This window comes from Lonchura striata, chromosome Z, assembly GCF_046129695.1.
Source record: "Lonchura striata isolate bLonStr1 chromosome Z, bLonStr1.mat, whole genome shotgun sequence".
In the NCBI taxonomy this organism is placed as follows: Eukaryota; Metazoa; Chordata; class Aves; order Passeriformes; family Estrildidae; genus Lonchura; species Lonchura striata.
The window spans coordinates 76,494,375-76,514,442 of NC_134642.1; the positions used below are offsets into that span (position 1 = coordinate 76,494,375).

Genomic DNA, 20,068 nt, shown 5'->3' on the forward strand with positions numbered 1-20,068 from the left:
CCCTGTTTTGTTTTTTTTACCATCCATGGCCTCCTAGAAACTCAATTTCTTCTGACACTATAAACAAACATGTTCAGTCTTGGACAGCAGCACACATTTGTCACTGATGCCAAATAGCCACTTTTCCTTTGGATTGCCTAGCAGTGAGATATAGGACCTCTTTTCTTCTCAAATAGCTTGTTTCCTTTTATTGTACTTCATCTTGTTTCTTGGATCCCATTTTTCATTAGAATTCCTCAGCAGAAGTTAAATGAGCTTAAGACAAATCTGTAAAAATCAGCTAAAGTGAAGAAGTAGGAGCAACATCAAGATTACCTGATGTTCCAACAGAGCAACTTCATCTTAGTACTCAGCTGAGAAAGCAATATACTTGGTTGCAAAGCTAAACTAATTATAAACAAGCAAAAGAGAATTACAATTTCTTTATATTTCAGACACAACAGGTATTTTAAAGTATCATAATCTGGTAGAAATTACTGTTCAAGGCTTACTTATGTTCCTATTACTTCTTTATTGTTGTAGCTGTTGAGTAAAACTGGATTGAAGAACGATTTAAATTTTTTATGTACTCTTTAAGAAGAAAATCCTGAATACTCTCATTCATGCCTCTAACCACAGCTCCTAATAATATTTTTATTTAAAGAAAAAACAGACATATGAAAATTAGAATACATTAACACAGAAAGAAAAATTAAGCTAAGGAGATAGAATTTTAAGGGAAATAATCACACTAATTTTACACAAATAAATATGAAATAAACAGATTTAAAAATAAAAAAATAGATACACAATCCCAGACTCTTGAATGACGTCAGCTACATATCTAACTAAACCAGAGTCAGTTATAACTTCTTTAATTAGTTAAACAAAAAGCTTATCAACAAGAAAATAATCTTCTCTAAATATTGGCAGAATATTTTTTTCCATTCATGGCACTACTTGCATAAGAATTGTTGCCAAAGACATGCAATTTTTAGAATGGAGTTTTACTTGGTTTCTTGCATCTCACACTATTATCTAAATACAGTCTTGTTTACAATTATCCCAGAGAAGCAGAGTTATTTGTTCTGACAAAAACGGAATCTAAATCCAAACTGTTTATTTTGTAAATACTGTTTTCCTTAAATTAGAGTAAACAACTTAACTAGGTGACTTTTCCATTTCTTTACTTTCGGGTGAATTAGAGAGAAAAGGAAGTGGCTCTGGGGATGGGAAGAGGGACAAAGCATGAGGAGAAGGGGCTGGATACAAAGGGTATGAGAGAAAGTGAGAAACAGAGTGAGAGAGGCAGTGCTACATGAGAAAGGAGTGAAAGAAAGAGGGAGGGATGGAGACATAAAAAGAAGAATGGGCATGCATGAAGATAAAAAGTTCATGAGGAAGAGAGGAGCACAAGAAGCAATAATTTTCAATTTGTTAGTAAAACTAAGGAGGATTTATGACATCTAATGAAATATAAAAAAATATTTGGAAGGAAATGAAATATTTTCCTGCCATAAATTTTCTTATTTTTAACTTGAATTTCACCTTCATTCTTAAATTTTACTCAAACCCCGAATTTTCCCCCCTTTTGACATCACCTTCAAGATACTGTTTTCCCAAACATTATATTAGCTCCAATGTGTTATCAAGTGACCTGGTCAGAGAATAATGGATTTGTACTTACACTACGGCAAAGCTATGGTATCAGATGACTTCCAAAAATGCATTCCTACCAATAATCAGATCAGTGTGTCTCACTGTGACAGATACAGACCTTAAACTCCCTTCCACATCTTCTGTTATGAAACTGCATAAATATTTGGGTACTGCTATTTCAGGCACTGTGATTTAAGCATGAAAGAAGTATCTCTATAAAATATGAATACATGAGAATTACACATATTATGCTATAATGAGAAAAATCAAAAATGTTATTGTAATTTGGAGTACAGAAACAGGGTGGAAGCAGGAAAAGCACTCAAAGCCTCACAGACAAACTTCCAGACCAAACTCCATATGTCACCTTCCAAGATTCAGTCTACAAGAGGTGGTTCATTATATGCACCGTGTTCACTAAACAAAATAATCTCTTGTGATTGAAATGAAAACTGTTTCAACAAGGTGACTTCTGCTGCAGCATGTCAGCTGGGCTACAGCTGCTGTCTTTGAAAGACTTTGTTTTGGCTCATCACAGATGTTTTTCTGGGATGTTAACTGCAGACTGCAGGCTCGAAGCAGAAAAAATTCATTCCTGATGGTGTCTTGCTGCAGAAAATGTAGAACAATATGAATGGAGGCCTGAAAATTGTGACCAATGTGGAATTCCAAGCTTTTTTCTGAAAAACTGGACATCCTGCAAGTGAGCAACAGAGATGTGAAGGGTTATTGAGCACTTTCTGGTGAGCTGTCACTAGCTCTGATTAAGTGACCCTAAATTAAATGCTCATTCAATAATCTTCATTCATGTGTGATTTGCATACACTTTTCTAAAGGATTTTTCTGATCTCACCTTAAAACATTTGCTAAGCTGCAAGCAAAAAGACATGAAAATATCCTGAAAATCATATAGAGATCACGTTCTAGTTTAATCCAATTCTATGTTTGAACATGGTTAGTAAAAAAATGAAAATGAGACAATTTCTCTGCCATGTTCACCCTTTTTCATCTTTGTAAATGGATGCACAGATTATTCTGGGAAGAAATCTACCCAAATACAACTGTGCTGCTGCTCTTCATGTTGGTACTGCACAGTAGCCTCCGAAGAGACCAGAGACACCTGATGCTCAGGCAGTAAAGCTCAGTTTGCTGCCTTTGCCTTCTCAACATTGCTTGAACTTCCTCCAGTTCATCCTGCTGGCAGGGGGAAGGAAAGGGGTGTGTGTTGGATCAGATGCCTCGTGGGGTCCCGTTTGGCCAGCTCTGAACCCCGGCTTCACCGACAAGGACAAAAGCAAAGAAGTCCTCTTCCTTCTGGGAATGAACATCCCACAGGCTTTATTGTCCATGAGAAAAGGGAGCACCCAGGAGGAGAAAGAGGTTGGGTGTCTCATGTCAGGAGAGTTTAAAGGGAGGAGGTGGGCGAAGGAAAGGAGCTACAGCCAATGGGTTACAACTGATGGAAGGGATGGAGGGAGGATCTGACCTGGGGGAAAACAGAAAACACCACCACAGGACATTGGGGGGAACATGGAACAAACCATGTCATACAACATAAAATAACAAAACCACCTAGTGCAAAATAATAACTAAACTATTTAGTGCAATGCAACAGGTGTGGTCTTCCAATAAGAGCTATGGCAGCACTCTTATCACTTGGATCTTGCATCATGCTGACCCAAACAAACTTGAAGCCCAAAATATTACCCATATCAGATTAACCTTCCAGTTTTTTAAAAAAATGTATTATTTCAGCCAAATTTTCCGTCAGCAGGAATGCAAACTTTTGAAAAACATTGCTAAGGATTAAGTATTTTCACTCAAGCAGTAAGAAGCATCAAGTCAAGATGCATTTCTGTAATTCTTCCTAGAAAATAGAGTATTTTAAAACCTACAAGATTGCCTGTATGAATAAAGTTGTGACATACTCACCTGCCAAGCACCCTATTAACCTGAGGGAATTTAATGCCATGAGTGTCTCCATATCCAGCATTTCTCAGAAGCTGTCAGCTCTCTCAGGTCAGTAGTGGTAAACCTTCTTCCTATAAATACATCCATGTCAAAAGTAATTCACTCTATGGGTAGAGGGATCAAAAATTTTGCAAGAATTTGCCCAGATCTTCTTTGCATGCAACTAGCTCCAAAAGATTTTACTTATAGGTCTTTTATGTTTGGCTGCTGTCAGAAAAAAAAAAACAAACCCACAACAAAAAACAGCACAACAACACCAACACCACCAACAAAACCCACCAAAAAACAACAAAAAACCCCCACCAACCCCCCTGCCCCCCCACCAAAAACAAACAAACAAACAAACAAACAAACAAACAAACAAAACCAACCAAAAAACCCCAAAACAGGTGTTGAGTTTCCTACAGTGGTTCCCAGTCAGTTTCCTGAAGGCTGAGTGTAAAGATTGTGCAGACTGTACAGAGGGTGCAGATTAAAGGATTTAGTTCTTTGTAGCAGTTCAGTGACTGACAGCTCTCTCAAAGCCACTTCAGCTCAGCTTAATGGAGCTCAAATATTACTTTAATATTGCTGAATGGCTACTCCATGAATCAGAAAATGTAGAGATGGACAAATACAACTTAATAGTTTGTCCCTTTTAGCACACAAACTAAAGATACTAGAGCTGCAGCTGTTCCATTTAATTATATATGCTTGAAAATTACTGCCTTCTGAAAATCTGCATAAACATTCCTGCATGTTTTATAGAAAAAATGATTAAACAGTTTTGTGGAATAGCTGAATTGCTTGGTAGAAAAAAGATATGTACTGATACAAGATAATGAGTTAAGAAAATGGTGACATGAATGTTATCTGCTTTTTAAGGACAAAGCTTCTAGAAATACAAACAAACAAAAAAAATTAGATTATAAACCCCTTAAGTAACTTTTTTGCCCTTTTTTAAGACCTTCAGAATAAAGAAGTTTAAATTTTAAAATTTAAATATGCAGAAAAATAAGAAGAATGTAAGGAACATGACATATTGCAATTCTTTAAAATGAAAGTTTATTTTAAGCAGCACTTGAGCCAGGAAGTCCCTTTCCATTGGACTTGAAACATTTAAATATATTATTCAATTCTTTATTCAATTTGCCTGTCCTAAAATAAGATACATTTTTTTCTATTTTACCTAAAATACGTCTAAACAGCCAGAATGTATGTCTAGAACCCTAAAGCAGATTACTTCTACTGCCCCGGGAATTACTTACTACAACAGGAGGAAGTGTGTAACATCCAACAGCCTGCAGATATTTTATTCTAAGTATTTCTAAAATGAACACTTCTGTATCATCAAGTGATTCATATATATATTGACAAGATTACAACTCTCCTAGAAGGTGGGCAGAAATGCAGGACTTTCATTTAAATATCTAAAAATCAAAACATTGTCCACTAAAAAGCAACTTGTTGCACCTACCTTCTGACAGAAGGAAACAGCTCGAATCTACCCCTGCTTAACAAACACAACACACACTGCTGAAGCAGCTCTGGAGATGCTTTGTTCTGCAGTTGAGCACATACTGGGACAATGTGTTAATGACAGCTTAAAATACTCATATTGGCCATTTTTGGTTTCTATCTGAATGCTGAAAAATAAGAGGGGCAAAGGTCTAGGGCAAATAAGGGCTTAAAGGTCCTCATTTAGGATGAAGCATGTGATTTTTAGACAGTACATAAATTAAAAGAATTACTTAGGTTCTCAAGACTTTGCCTAGAATCAAGTCACAGCCTCACTATTAAAGGTCTCCCTTCTCCAAAGTGGCATTTTTCTGCTGAAGAAATACAGATTGGTGGTTCATTCTGGGTCCTGTGTTCTGACAGTATTCTTCTTTCTTTCCCCCACCATTGTTAAAAATAATGCCACCATCCTTTCAGCACATAATTTCCAAATATAACTGCCTTTACACAGAGGTAATATATTTTGTTGCTGACTATGTGTCATATGTCTCTTCACAAGATAATGTAATTCCTTGTCAGTAAGAGGATCTTACTCAGCACATGTCAATTTTATCTGATCACAGACATAAAATAGATCAGTGTAGAGACTTTTTGGAGAATGTTTTCTTCATCTACAGTTGCTTTGTACTGAAACTTTTGTCAGACTTCTGTGGAACATTGCCTGAGAATGTGAACATATGAAAGTTTGTCTTGCCCATATTTTGAGCTAAATAGGAGGAGTCTGCAGAAAATCAAAATATGTTTTGTGAGAAACAACATTCACTTTTTAAAACTTCGAAGGTTTATTAAAAAACTTAACAAAATACAACCGAGTCTGAATAAGGAAAAAGGACAAAATCACTGCTCTGCCTTTCATGCCCCTGGCAGGAGGGGGCTGCATTAGGCAACCCTGGCACCTCCCAAAGTCTGTCAGTCAACTCCTCTTTGCTGTTTGTTGGTGGAGGCTTTCTCACAACCTGCTGGAGGTCAGGGGTTGTCACTCCACACCCCCCTAGTAACAAACCTTCCCTCCTCCCAAATGCTCCATGCAAGGGGCACAGGCACATCCCCTCCTCCTGCATGTCCTGACTACCAAGGCTGTCTCTTGGCAAACATGTTGGGGGTGAAAGGGGATATGGGGATAACGGTGGGTGTCCAAACAACAAATCACAATAACATAACTATACATCAATAAAACTTCACTTAATGTACACATAATATTCATCCCTTAATTGCAAGAGCCAATCATCCCATTACTCAACTATAATATGTTTAGTTCTGTTAACATGTCAATACTAAGTTAATGAATTATCCTAAGAGGCAGAAAATACTGGTGTAGCAATGGATTTAAACTGCAATAAAAGATGCAATAAAAAATGTTTAGGCTCAAATTTGGCTCGGATTCTGGATACTCACAAAGTGGGCTGCAATTATGTCATTCCTCAAGTGTCCTATATTTCCAGTCCATGTATTAGGGCAGTTCATTCTCGTTGTGAACATTTTCCATATTACAAATTTAATCCCCTTGGTCCTGAAAGCTTTTAAGCACTGTAGAAGATCTTGTAAAATGTCATTGCAGGGTACATTGTAGAAGTGAGACCTACCCATCATAATTATTTTATGGTATGCAGGATCTGCTTAGAAAGTACCTAGGGGAGTAAGACTGATTTTCTATTTATTTCCTATCTGCCACAGAATTGCAATTTTTCCTCAAAAATAACAGCTTCTTTTCAGCTCAAAGCCCCTGTCTATATTCTGGTAATATAAATAGCTTCTGCACATCATCTGCTATTCTTTGAGTTAGTGTATAAGATCCCACACAGATCCTGCCTGTGCTGGCAAGGGTGGGAGCAGTGTTGAAGGCTTACCTGGTTCCTTTGCAAACAATAATCTCCCAAAGTTAATTCTATCTTCTGCCTTTTTCTCTAGATTCAGCTATCTAAGGCATCCCTTCGATGCTCACACATTCATACAGCAGTCCAAGCAGAAACTTTTTACCTCTTTAAACTAAAGAAGTAGTGGACTGATTTCTGTAAATCAAAAAGTATAAAAAAGTTAAGGCAAAGGCTTTCAGGCTTTTACTTGCTGAGGCCGAGGCTACCCTGCTGGACTGGCAAATCCTCAGCACTGCTGCTGGGCCAAGTGCCTCCAGCAACCCGCACCTTCCCGGGACCCTGGCACAACCAGCCAGCCCCCAGCCACACAAACCATGCCCTGTGCTGCTTCCACCAGGTAGCAGAACACTGGGAGTTACTGATTGTTTACTAATTTGAGGCAAGACCTACTACAAAAATCCTACATTTCTTAAAAGTATTTTTGGAGATACCTATCACATAAGGATGGTTACTATTTGGAAGGGTTTATTTCACGTACAGAACATATTATCAGGCAGCCTTGGCTGACTGTCCATGCCCATTCTGACACTGCAACTAATAACTTTTCCTGCGTTACATAGGTCTGGGTCTTCATTCCTTGATAGCATCCTTGTGAGTCAACAGGTGTTTTTTGGCGAGGGCATTCCAGGAATGTCTTTTGTTTTCCCTTAGATGGAGACTGTGCTTAAAGGCAGGAGTTGAATTTTTACTCCAGTATACTCGTGATTGTTCACTGTATGTTACTCACACATTAATATAATTGCCACACTATGTTGTCAATGAGTAGTTTAGGTTGCTTAAAGAATCACCATCAAACTTAATAGCAAAACCAGATTTGATGAAAATAGCAAGAAAAAGAGTTGGATGGCAAGACTCACTCTTCTGCTTACTACATGGATGAAACATACAGAGGAAAATCAAGTCAGAACACTGAAAGAAGAACCACTGCCTGAAATATCTCTGTTGGCTTCTGTTCTAGCAGCTGTTTGCTCTTAAAACAATAAAAGAGCACTGAGACTCAAGCAATGTCTCCTTTGTAGAGTGGATCATTCTTGTTAATTTTTCTCATTTTATGTTTCTTATTGCACTTCCCTTGGAATATGTTTTAGTTTCCAGGAAATAGGTATTCTTTTACTTTGGGACCACAGCCTCTGCAAGGGACAACAGAACAAACTGAAACACAGATGTTCCATCTCAGTATGTGGAAAAGCTTTAACGTTGAGGTTGATACAGCACTAGAATGGGCTGCATAGAGAAGTTGCAGAGGATCCATCTCTGGAGATATTCTGAAGTCACCTGGTCACTGGGTGAACCTGTTCTGGCAATGGAATTGGACTAAAGGATCTTCAGAGGTGTCGTCCAAACAGTTGTTCAGTGCTGCTCTGCTGACCACCTACCTGTGCAGTTGGCTAGCTTTGTTACCACCTGAGTGCCATAAACGGACTACTTAACCAGAAGTGAAAATTACCTGCTTTTTGCATTACTCCTTTCGGGAGTACTCCTTTGAAAAGCAGTTTTTCATCTTGTCAATCAGGTTTCTTAAGGCAGCACTTGAATCTCATCAAAAATCTTTGAAGTTTTGCAGTAAGAAAAGGGTGAAAACATCTCATTGATTTGTGCATTTATTTGGGGATACAAGGAACAAGCAGGAGATACGGCATAAACTGAATGCAGAAAGGAGAGGTTCATGAAGTCACTTGCAAAAGTGGCAGGAGAAAGCATGGCTGAACAGTGCCAGTGTGAGCAGGTCTTCATTTCAGTGCAGCAATTTTTCATGGTGGAGAACTGGCAAAGGGAAAGCCTGCTGTGCGCCGCTGGAGGGCCAACACCTGAGTTACAACCCTGTTGTTAGGGAGAGCAAGAAAATTGTCCCCAGAGCTCTTTGCACCTGTATGTTGATTTCTTCTACACCATTGGCCCTTCCCCCTCACTCCACCCCTTTGCCCTCATCCCACTGGCCCTGGTATTCTGTCCTGCCCCTCGAGATCCCTAAATCAACCCCTGCTTCCCCTTGCCTGAGTGGCTCTTTTGTCTCAGGACCCTTTGAGGAAGAAGCTCAATAAAGGCTCTCCTTGGAACCCCACACGCAGACCCTGTCTCTCCTTCTGCACTGCCCAGATCACAGAAGAGCTGAAATCACTCGGTGTGAGCACTGAGGTGCCTGTGCCCCCAAAGTGTCTTTTTTAAAATGATTCTTTGGGAAGGTCATGGCACTCTGGACAACCACCCACCGTGACAATTATATGATTGTATTTTTGCTGTAGTAAGCAACCAAAAGACACCACTTTGCAATAAAAATGGATAGCAATTCAAAATAATTAATATTACAGTGCCATAAGCAGAATTCAGCAAAATTTGCTGAATTTGCTTTTATGCCTGTGTAATGAAAAAGAACACAGTCATAGAATTGTCAAAGACAAAAAAGCTCCAACAGTGTGTGAAGACTGAAACTGCAATTACAGCATAGAAATATCCAACTCATTATAGAAAATGTTGGGGATATTTTCTAGTATCTATAACCAGAATGGAGGTGTGTATTTCCTTTTGTAACATGACTGGTTAAGATTTAGAAATCTATTATTGTTTTAATCTATTATTGATAGATGGATTTAAAAGGCTTTAAATACACTCCATGGTACTTGTAGTATTATCTATGATTTCTACATTCCTTCATACAATTACTGAGCACATTTTTTTTCCATTTTGTCTAAAAAGCTAAAGTGCATACAGAGTTTAAATCTAGGTCTCACTGAGTCAGTTTTGCTCTCCTGTGAATTGCTTCCAACATTTTATAATAGATTGTATTAATGGGGCATTTGGGTCAGGACCTCTCCTGCCTGGCTGACATCCAGAGCCTGGGGTCCCAGAGACTGTGCCCAGAATAAGGGCAGTGTTTTTTCATTTTCAAGCACACGCAGAAGTGAAACTGAGCACACATCCTCGTGACACACAGAGGACTGACGCAGCTGGTCGCTCACACTGGCACTGCACAGTACCCTGTGGCTCCTGCTCTTCCTCCTGGCTGGTAGGCAGAAGGTCCCTGGTGCAACACTCTGGGAACACTCTCCAGGTTCATGAGCATCTGCATGTTCATGGAGCCCCTTCTGCCTGCCTGGTGCCCCTGCCCCAGTCCCAGACCCCTCATCACCCCCATGTGTCCTCTACCAGCTGGCTGGTACAGATTGAAGTTTGCTGGTGATGGCCACATGCACCCTATCTAGACCAGGTTTAGAGAGAACAGAGGAACTTTGTCTTATCAGTTGGCACCACAAAGATAGACTGTGACGTGTGGTTCTACTGCAGCAACCAGCGCTGATCCCCGCATTGCCTCACTCATGCAAAGCCTGCCCAGCAGCTGGTTTTGTTAACACCCAGCATTCCCTTCCCCCAGCAGGAGGTTAGTCAACACTACCTGTTACAGTGATGACACTGAATCACAGAATCATTAAGGTTGAAAAAGACCTCTAAAATTATTGAGTACAGCTGTTAACCCAGCATTGCCAAATCCACCACTACAGCACATCACTCAGGTCTGACTCCAGCATTTCCCTGGGCAGGCTGTTTAAATGCCTACCTATCCTTTCAGAGAAGATTTTTTTCCTAATATCCAATGCAAACCCCTCTGGCATAAAGCCCTTAATTCCAGTAGTTGTAGAAAGTGACTGAGCCCCTACCACTCACTCTAGCAGCTAACCCCACGGGCCGGGGGCATCCACATCCTTCATCAGCACTCCAGCAGCTGGCACCCAGTCCTCTCACAACAGTCCCCCACTGTCTTGCACCGAGTCCTTCCAGGATGCACATGCATGGGACAGACAGTGAGATTACACAGACACAGAGGTAAGGGGAGATTTAATGAATGGACTTAAGATAGACTGGGGCAGTCAGCCTCAGGAATCTGCCAGACAAGTATACTAACCCACCATGGTTTTCACAAGCCACCAACCCCTTTTCTGTCTATTCCTCTTTTCTTCCTCCCTTGAACATTGGCCCATTTGCAAAGACCCACTAACTCCCCTCCAACATCCTAGTCCACCAGGACTGCATTTTTATCAGCTGCAAAGTACCATCTGCCCACAGTTTATTGACAACTGTTCAGTGTGACTGGTGAGGTTGGCTTCTTCTCCTTGTCTCCATTATGATTTGCCTGTCAGGTTTGGGTCTCCACATACTTTGCTTTCCCCTTCTCCTTAGTATCCCATTTGATAAAGTCCTTAATCAGAAAATCATACTGGAATAAAAAAATCCTACACTTGACCTTTGCCATTTTGTGTGACTCATCGGTTTTGGTTCTCATCTCTGCCTCCCTTGTTATTGGTCAGATAGGTTTGTGTCTGTCTCTCTGTTCCTGTTTATGGCTTCCTCCTTTTCTGAATATCCCCTTTTCTGTTGAGAAAGTCCCTGATTAGACACCTTAAAGAAGCAGATTCTTACAATTAGAACAAGATTGATTAAATTACCATAACTGTGTTACAAAGAAATATTTAACAGACTATAGCAGAAAACATGAAAGGAAATGTTTATTTTTCAGTTATACAAATAAAAAACTATCCCCATAACTGTACTTGAAATAAGACCAACAGTGTCAAATGTAGTAATTCTGAAAGAATATGTATCAATACTTTAAACAACAGAAATTGTATGACATACACTCAATAGCAATAGTACTCTCCTTTATCTACATTTACAACAATTGTGCTTTTCCTTACACAAAGTAACAGTGCTCTTAAAAATAAATTATGTGCAATTTCAGAGTTCCATCCTGAAATACGCTAATCTAGATCCCCATCTAGATCCTGGACATGTCTCTCCCAGGAAAGTCACTGCAAAGAGTGCTTAGCACTTTGCTAGATAAATCACTAAAAAAGTTACTGAACCTGCACCTGTTTATCTTCAAATTTCAATTAAAGAAAATGTACTGACCTCAAACATGTTGCTTATATTGCCTAACACAAGAATCTACACATCAGACTCAGATTTGAAAGGTTCAGTAGATCTTCTATCTGGAGAGTGGCTCAGAACTGTGGAAGAGAACTGTCCCAAAGCTGGAAAGTTAACAATCAAACATTTATCTATTACTTGTATGAAATATGAAGGACTGTCACAGAAACATTAACATGTATGTTAATAAGCAATTTACAATCAATTTATCCAAATTAAATCAAGTTGTTTAATGTAAAGCTGCCATAACCTTTGGAAAAACAGATACATTCTGCTGTCTTGATTTAGTTTCCAGTTCTTATTTTTAATGTACATTTAGGAACTACAGCAGGCAATTGATATAGCTGATGAGAAGATAAATTTGAGGAACACTCTGAACACAACTGATTGGCATTTCAGTTGTTACTTACCAGGGCAGATAACATTATAACATTAGGGATCTTTCTTTTTATCTTACTACTTTGTGTTAGTTCTTGATAGTATTAGATTATGAAAGTGGTAATTATAATATCAATTGATTATCTGCTCTGTGCTGTTGGCAGCAGATGTGTGAAGACAGATAAACAATGTAAATCATCCAAGGCAGCTATGAAGGCTTAAGCTGTTGACTGCTAACCAGTAAAGGACCACAAAATGAAATCCATTCCACCTCCAAGTCTCTAAACAGCAATTAAGACTTTGCTGCAATGTCCTGGGTCACCTTTAGGGAAAAAGTCACACAGTGGAAGTAATCTGTTTTTCCATTTAGGTTCTGGGGTGCCTTAACAGAAATGCTCCAAGAGCCCCAGGAAGTATAAGGGAAAGATAAGAGAGGTGTCTAAAATGAGTGCATTGCTACAGCTTCACAGCTGCAGAATGCAAACAAGGAAAACCCCTGGCATGTCTCACCTCAGGTCGCCTTAGACCAAGCAGTAACTGGTGGTCACAAACCATCTCAAAACAATTTGTAGCACAACAAACCACATACTAAAGAGCCTCCCAGAATCTTTGGACTCCACACGGACACAGGTCTTATACAAGAACAATAGCGTAAAATTACCCCTAGTCCTTGTGAAAACCTACGCAAAGACTACAACTGTCACTTCCCTCAGAGAATAGTCTGAGACCCACCCTTCACTACATCACACCTCAGCTCAGGATGAAGTGAGGGAGGTGAGAGAAGAGTTGGAGTGGAGTCCCATGGCTTTGGTAAGGAGGCACATGTAGGTGCTGGTTAAGGGGAGAGTGCTGTGAGAAGGATGAGTGTGGGTGACAGAGGAGTGCCCTGAGCCTATGGCTCAGTGTCCAAGAGTGCAGTACTGAATGTAGAAAGCCTGCAGAAGATGAGGTTAAGGCCCAGTTTTGAGGAGGTATGGGAAAACTCTTTCTTTCAAACATGTGCTACTGTCATGTCTTGTGCCAAAGTCAGAGAAATCTAGTGATAGGGTAAAAATCTGGACTCCATGGCTTTTGTACTAAAGTTAACTTCACTTGCAGAAAATCAAATGTGAAGCATGCAAAACCAAGGCTTAGGCCAAGGTTTAATTTGTCTGCTGCCTTTTAAAGGCAAATTCTCTCACCTATCCATTTACATTATATTCTTTTCATGTATTAGTTTGCAAAAATATTTTTTTTTACTGCTCAGGAATATGAGAATCCCCATTGACTTTGCTGTCACATACATAATCAATTGGAATACTCAAACTTTCCACAGGTGTACAAAATCACCTGTCAGTTAATATTTTAGACTACTTGAGCATGAGGTTTATCAATGCCCTGACACTAGAGAGAAGACACTCTCAGAAGATAAAGTTGAGCAGATGTTTCTCTGAGGTTCTGTGAGACTGGCAATCTGTGAATTCTTTATTTCAACAGCAATTTTGTCAACGTATATGAAATATGCTTTAGAAGATCAAGAGTAGCAAAACCCTAACAGCAGGAACAGGAATATGCTCGCCCTTCATTGAAGAAAAAGCCTTGTATTAAAATGAAGGTGTACACAGTAAACAAATAGCACCCTCTGGTTTATCAACATCAATTAAACACATTCCGGTCTGCATGGCTGTTTGGTTCCTAGTGATGCCTTGGTTTCCTTGAGTTTCATGTTAGGATCACTTATTGCACATTAGCATGTGGTCAAAGTAAACTGTTCTAAGTACAAGAGTCTGGTGAATAAGGAAAGATGTTACTGCATCTTACATATAACAGAACTGACTTTCTACTTCCTGCAATATTTGACTGCAAGGCACTGATTTAGCTACCAAATTTTCACAATCCCAGATGTCAAATCATGCATGATGAAATACATGAACTTAAGAGAAGAAAATGGGTAATAATGAGCATTTTCCACTAGTAAATGTTTGTGAGAGTGGTAAAACTTATGAAATTGCTCAAACTAATTAAAAATTCAGTAGATACACTGAATATCATATCTGGAGACCAGGACCTAATGTAGCTCTGAAAACATAACAAGAAAATATCCATACATTATACCTGCTCCTTAGCCAAGCATAACAGGAAAGATACGAAACCATGGTGTTCCCTATTTATGTGGTCCTTTAGCACTAAAATACATCATAGGATGAAAAGTTTTGTTTCTTAATGTACCCTGTATTGACACTCCACCCTGTCCTATGCTTGTGTAATTTCTTGTTTTCTTTTTTTTTTGAAAAGAGGAAAGTGAAAGAACTCAGTTTTTTTTTTTTTTTTTTTTTTTTTTTTGCTAAATGAGACTGATGATCAAAAAACCAATGGTGAAGATAATGTGTTATTTCAGTCAGTTACACATCAGAACATCTAGATGATACAAGAGGTATATTAAATAAAGAGATAATTTAACAGCATTAGAAGTTTAAAAGAACTGTATGAGCTACATTTCTTTTCCATTAGTTGGCTAGGTATTTTCTTTCCCTTTAGTTCCACTGTCACCTGAGTTTCTTTAGACTTTTTCTTCCCACCAAGAATAATACTGTATATATATATATATGCATACACATATATATATTTGAATGCATGAAGTAATTTATTTACTCCTGCAGATTTTTCTGAAGAATTCTGTATGTGAAGTCTGTAAAGTGGGTGTGATTTGAGATGCTTCAAAAATATAAATAACAAAGAATATGTTCCTTTAAGCAGCAAAGAAACCTAAATCCACACCATTTCTCCAAGATAAGGTAAAAATGTGTATAAAAGTAATCTTTGGCACTGAAAACAAGGGCACTGTCTTGCATGTCTTCAAATCTATACAGAAGAGAAAAACTTTTAAGTCAGATCAAAATGCTATCTGTGTGATTTCGTGTAACGGGTTCTGACAATATTTGCTAGAAAAACAATTGGGATGTTAAGGACTGCGTGACAGCAGGATGCAAGAAAATAACACCTGATAAAATATTTGATGTTCCACTCCACTCTCCCATGCTTACAAATATTTTTTCCTTAAGACAATTCCATAAGATAAAAAATTTAATTACTCATAACATCCTTGAAATCTTCTAAGGGCTCCAAAACTTAAAAGCAACAAAATCCAACCAATGACAATAAGAAAAACAGCAACAAAAGCTGAGGTTATAATACAGTATCAGAAAGAGTTCTCTGACTGAAGGCATTTACTGATTTTTTTTGATTTTACAGACTTCACTTTCTCTACTGAAATCCATCATTACATTTTCTGTCAAAGCCTGATTAATTTACTCATGTAAATATTCTATCCACTGAGTATTCTTGTGTGGGCTGTCTGACCGCAGCTGCAAATTGGCAGGCTCTTTTTCTTCTTTAATTCATGATGAATGTGTCACTGCATCCTGTAGACACTACTGAGCATACATTCAAGCTTTGTTCTTCGTGAAAGTGGCACTTGAACCCTTGAAGTCAAGATAGCTTAGTTATATAGCACTTTACAGGTATAATAGCTGGTTATGTACTTCTGATATAACATCTTCTTCCAATGACGTAGTGGGTGTTGAAACAAATCCCCACTGTGGTCCCATTGCCATTTCACAACATCTTTATGATGAGGTGCGTATTCTGTATTTATTGTGCTTGTGCTTTATTGCTGTATGCATTTCCCTGTTGTTAATTTAAGTGCTCCTCTATTATGTAACACATACAACGTTTTAAACTCTAATGGCATCCTATGAGGACTGGCATTAGAAAAGTATCGATACTTCAGATCATCATAATAGTGATACTTGACTGGTTTTCCATGTAAATCCTTTGGGAATGGCCAAAATCCGTACAGGTGAATTTCATCACAAAATCTGGTGGCAAGTGTATACATGAGAAGACCAGTGCTGGGTCGTTTAATGTGGACCTTGTTTGTCAGCCAATAGCTGCAAAGAAAGAAAAAGAGCATTAAGAAACTCATATAACTTCATGTGAATAAATCCTGCAAACTTATTTTACTTATTATGCATTAATTTTACACTATAAAAGGTGAAAGCCTCCTTTTCTCTAAACTGAGATCATAATGACACTGTTTCTAATGCACTTTTATATCTCCTAAAAGAGTTTAAGGAAGACATTAGCACAGCACTGGAAAAAACCTGACCAGCTAAGAGACTTAGTTCAGGCTTTAATTCCAACACAGCATCATGTCTGCAGAAGATGGAAGACTGTAGTTAACCTCCTCAGCCAGATCAGGGAAAATCTGACCTGTTGCAGTATCCAGTTCATGTGGTCAAGTGAGCCCTATGCTGAACATTTGATTGGTCTGGGGGTTACTTCACAGATTGCTTCCCTAAATAGAAAGCAAATGGAAATGATAAACATAAGTTAAGAATGTAACTTTCAGAAGTCAGTAGAAGAGAAGCTTGATTTTCTTCCTTGTGATTAACACATAAAACTACCTGTTGTTAAAGGCAGTCTCCAGATAAGCAAAACCTTACACTACTGATTTTTAAAATGTTTTTTTACTCAAACATTCACTGGTCTGACTGAGGCTACAGGACAGTTTTCCTAAGCCAGCACCAAGAAGTCTGGTTCCAGCTTTAAAAGCAGTAGAGAATTTTCAACAACACAAATGGAAACTTAACTGGACTCCAGCATGTAGCTCACAATGGTACCCTCGAAGTCTGTCACCAACATTGTTCTACATCTCTAAGCTTTAAAATCAGAATGCCATTAAAACAGTGTCAGCTAGTGCTGGTAAAACACTTCTCCCAGGTCTGATTCAATAGAAAGTACACTAGTACTTGATGAAAATAAAAAAGGTCACTTAGATTCTTAAACCTGGTCATTCTGTTGACTCAGACAAACAACAGCCAGGCACACAGCTGTACTGATGGGACTGTGGAAATGTGTGACTGCAAGTAAGGGAAGTAAGTATGACTTCGCATTACCACACAAATGCAAAAACATTGCAGTGTGCCACTATACTCTTAGCTGTAGGCTGTGAATTGCTTCTACCACAGTCTAGGAAGAAGGTCAAGTGAGATAAACGTCACCAGACCAGAGTTAGCCTTGTTTAAAATGGGATTTCAATAAGGCTGAAACTTCAAATTATACATACAGAGTTCTACAAAAGCATTAATGATGTAGCAGGAGGAATGTCCCACCTCCCAGTATGAGATAGGACAGCAAAACTATGCCTTTAATCAAAGCTTAAAGTATGTTAAAAGCACCAGATAACATGCAACAGCAAAATAACCATCCCATTGAAACTGGCCTTTTCAGGCTCATTCTTTGCCAAAACCATAGCTTTGAATCATAGATAGGTATGCATGTGAAAGCTAGTTTGGTATTTTTAGTGGGTTATTTGGCTTTCTTTGTTCTGATGTTGTTTGGTATGGTTTTTTTTTTTCCTTTTTTTTTTTCTTAGTGGGTTTTTATTTTTGTTTGTTTGCATTATACTGAAGTTTATTTTTTGAAAGCTGAAGGACCCTGCAAGTAGAAAACAGTTCTGAGCTGAGAAACTGCTTCTCCAAAGCCAGCATAGAGCATGACTCAGAATTTCATTTGGCTATAAAACCAGGATGATAAAAAGCTATCTAAGGAGTGAATGCAATTGGCAATGGGTACATCTATAAATAACACATGCATATAGAATTTTTTATTGTCTTTATAAACACCATTTATTAGACATAACATGCTAAGCTGTTTTCACTCTGATAAACTACAACCTAAGACAAGATAAACCAAAGGAGAGACTCCATTCTAGAAAATAAATGTTTATTTATGGAAAAGTTGCTGGAGAAAGAAATCTGAGCACTTTTAGCACTTCATATCACAGATACAGCAGAACAGTTTAAAAGATAATTACTTAATTTTTGTAGAAACTGGTAGCTGTGTCTTGAGAAGTTGGTACTTTAATCTCATGCTATCATCCACCTAACTTGAGTGTTTCTAGCCATACAGCAGTCAAAACTGATGCATCTGGTACTACAGGGTACAACTACTATCATTGCAGCTGAATTTCAATCTTCCAGGAATAGGATGCTTAGTAAACAGGTAAATATTTGAAAAGGACACTACATCTTACTAACACACTTCTGATCAGAAATAAGTATGTAATGAAGGAATAAGATGCAATGAAGACCCTCTTAATATAAGAGTATAAAAGCATATATTCTCTTCTGTTTGTTATATTCAGGTATTATACAAACCAGAAGTTTAACTATTTGGTATTTCTTAAAATCAAAAAGACACCCAAACTCTCTCTATAGATATATATTGAAAATATAGTACTTGATATAATTACTATAAAAATTTTGTAACTTGGGATCAATTATAGTTCAGATAAAAAAATAAAATGAAAGCAACAAATAAAACAGTTGGAGGCACTCAGTGATCTAGGCTGGGCTGATACTTCCTAAAGATAATTTATCTCTTTGGGAGCAAATTCCTGACTCCCAACATCTGCTTGAATTAATAAAATTGTCAAGTGGTGACACGAATCTCAAGTAGTCTTTTGTGATTTTTGTTCTGAAACATATGTGTCAACTTTTAGTTGCTCAGGTACCTGTTCTAATCTCAAACTGAGTTAAGGCTGATTAGGGGTGACTGATGTTGTAGATGCTTTAAGCAATAAGTGTCTTTGTACCTGTTTTTAGTTTCTGGAGTTTTATTATAGCTTTAGTTAAAAGCATAAAGATACTCTCCCAATACACTTTTTTGGAATACACTCATTTTCTGTTTAACTAAGATTACATCATGAAGGAAGCAACTAACTATAGAACCAAATGAGAATCTCTCTTGTTTCTCATAACTGGTCTCTAGATTTTCCTGATTTTCTAGCTGGATACAGCATCAATCCTTAACTGACAGGACTGGGTGGAGCTCATCATGTTAGAAAACAGTCATCACTATGAAGTCTGTAACTGGCCATGCAGTGCACCACCACTTGTTTTCTTGATGTCTCATGCTAAAACAACTCCTTTGTGGGGCCTGAAGGCTGAATTTATTGAAGATTAGTGCATGTGCCAAAGCATAAACACTCTTTATAATTTCTGTTACTTGAAGTTGACTAGCTTGAATTTAAAGAGATCTCACTTCAAGTTACTTTAAAATTGAACTAAAGACATTGGCAAGATATCATGAATTTCAATTTATGCTCAAAAGTTAAAAGTAACCTCTAGGGGTAAGTGAAAAACAGCACAAATAGAGAGTACGTTGAATGATCTGCAAAGAAAAGAAGGTCAGACCAGTACTTAGGTTCATGTATTTGCATTTTATAAAACTGCTGTTAATAAATCCCATGTTTGCAACAGGTAACTAAAAAGACCCATAATACATGGTAAGAGTAAGGGTCACCCTGCTGACAGCAGGGGACTGCTAAAAGTGCCACTTCCATGAAAAGAAGGGGTATTTGAGCAGGTTCTGGTTCCTGTAACAACATCCTTGTGCTCCTATTATCTATTTTCACCTCAGCTCCTCATCCTAAATCCAAGCATCTCTGCCTCCAAAACTTCTTATCCACTTCAGACATATTAGGTAGTGAGTCATGGCCACATGTCTGAGAACACTTTCACACAGTCCAATATGGATCTCTCTTCCACAGTCCTTTTTACAGAACATACACATTTAAAATAGATTTCACATGATTTTAAAATTTGAACAATGATGTCTTGCATGTTTCACTGTATTTTGCATTAAAAAATTAAAAAATCAAAGACTTTTGGTATTTCTATTAGTACTAGAAAGAAACACTGTCAATAATGCATTTGTGTCAGCATTATTCTAGTAGTTTCTGATGC

The 20,068-nt window shown here is 38.1% G+C and overlaps 1 protein-coding gene across 1 annotated transcript in view; it reads right to left on the reverse strand.

The window, feature by feature from the left end:
* Window positions 1–11,454: 11,454 nt before the first annotated feature.
* Window positions 11,455–20,068, reverse strand: part of ST8SIA4 (ST8 alpha-N-acetyl-neuraminide alpha-2,8-sialyltransferase 4) — a 57,990-nt gene continuing 49,376 nt past the window's right edge. The window contains exon 5 of the mRNA XM_021543994.2: window positions 11,455–16,207. Coding sequence (XP_021399669.1) covers window positions 15,925–16,207 — 283 coding nt within the window. The 3' untranslated portion in view covers window positions 11,455–15,924. The remainder of the gene's footprint in view (window positions 16,208–20,068) is intronic.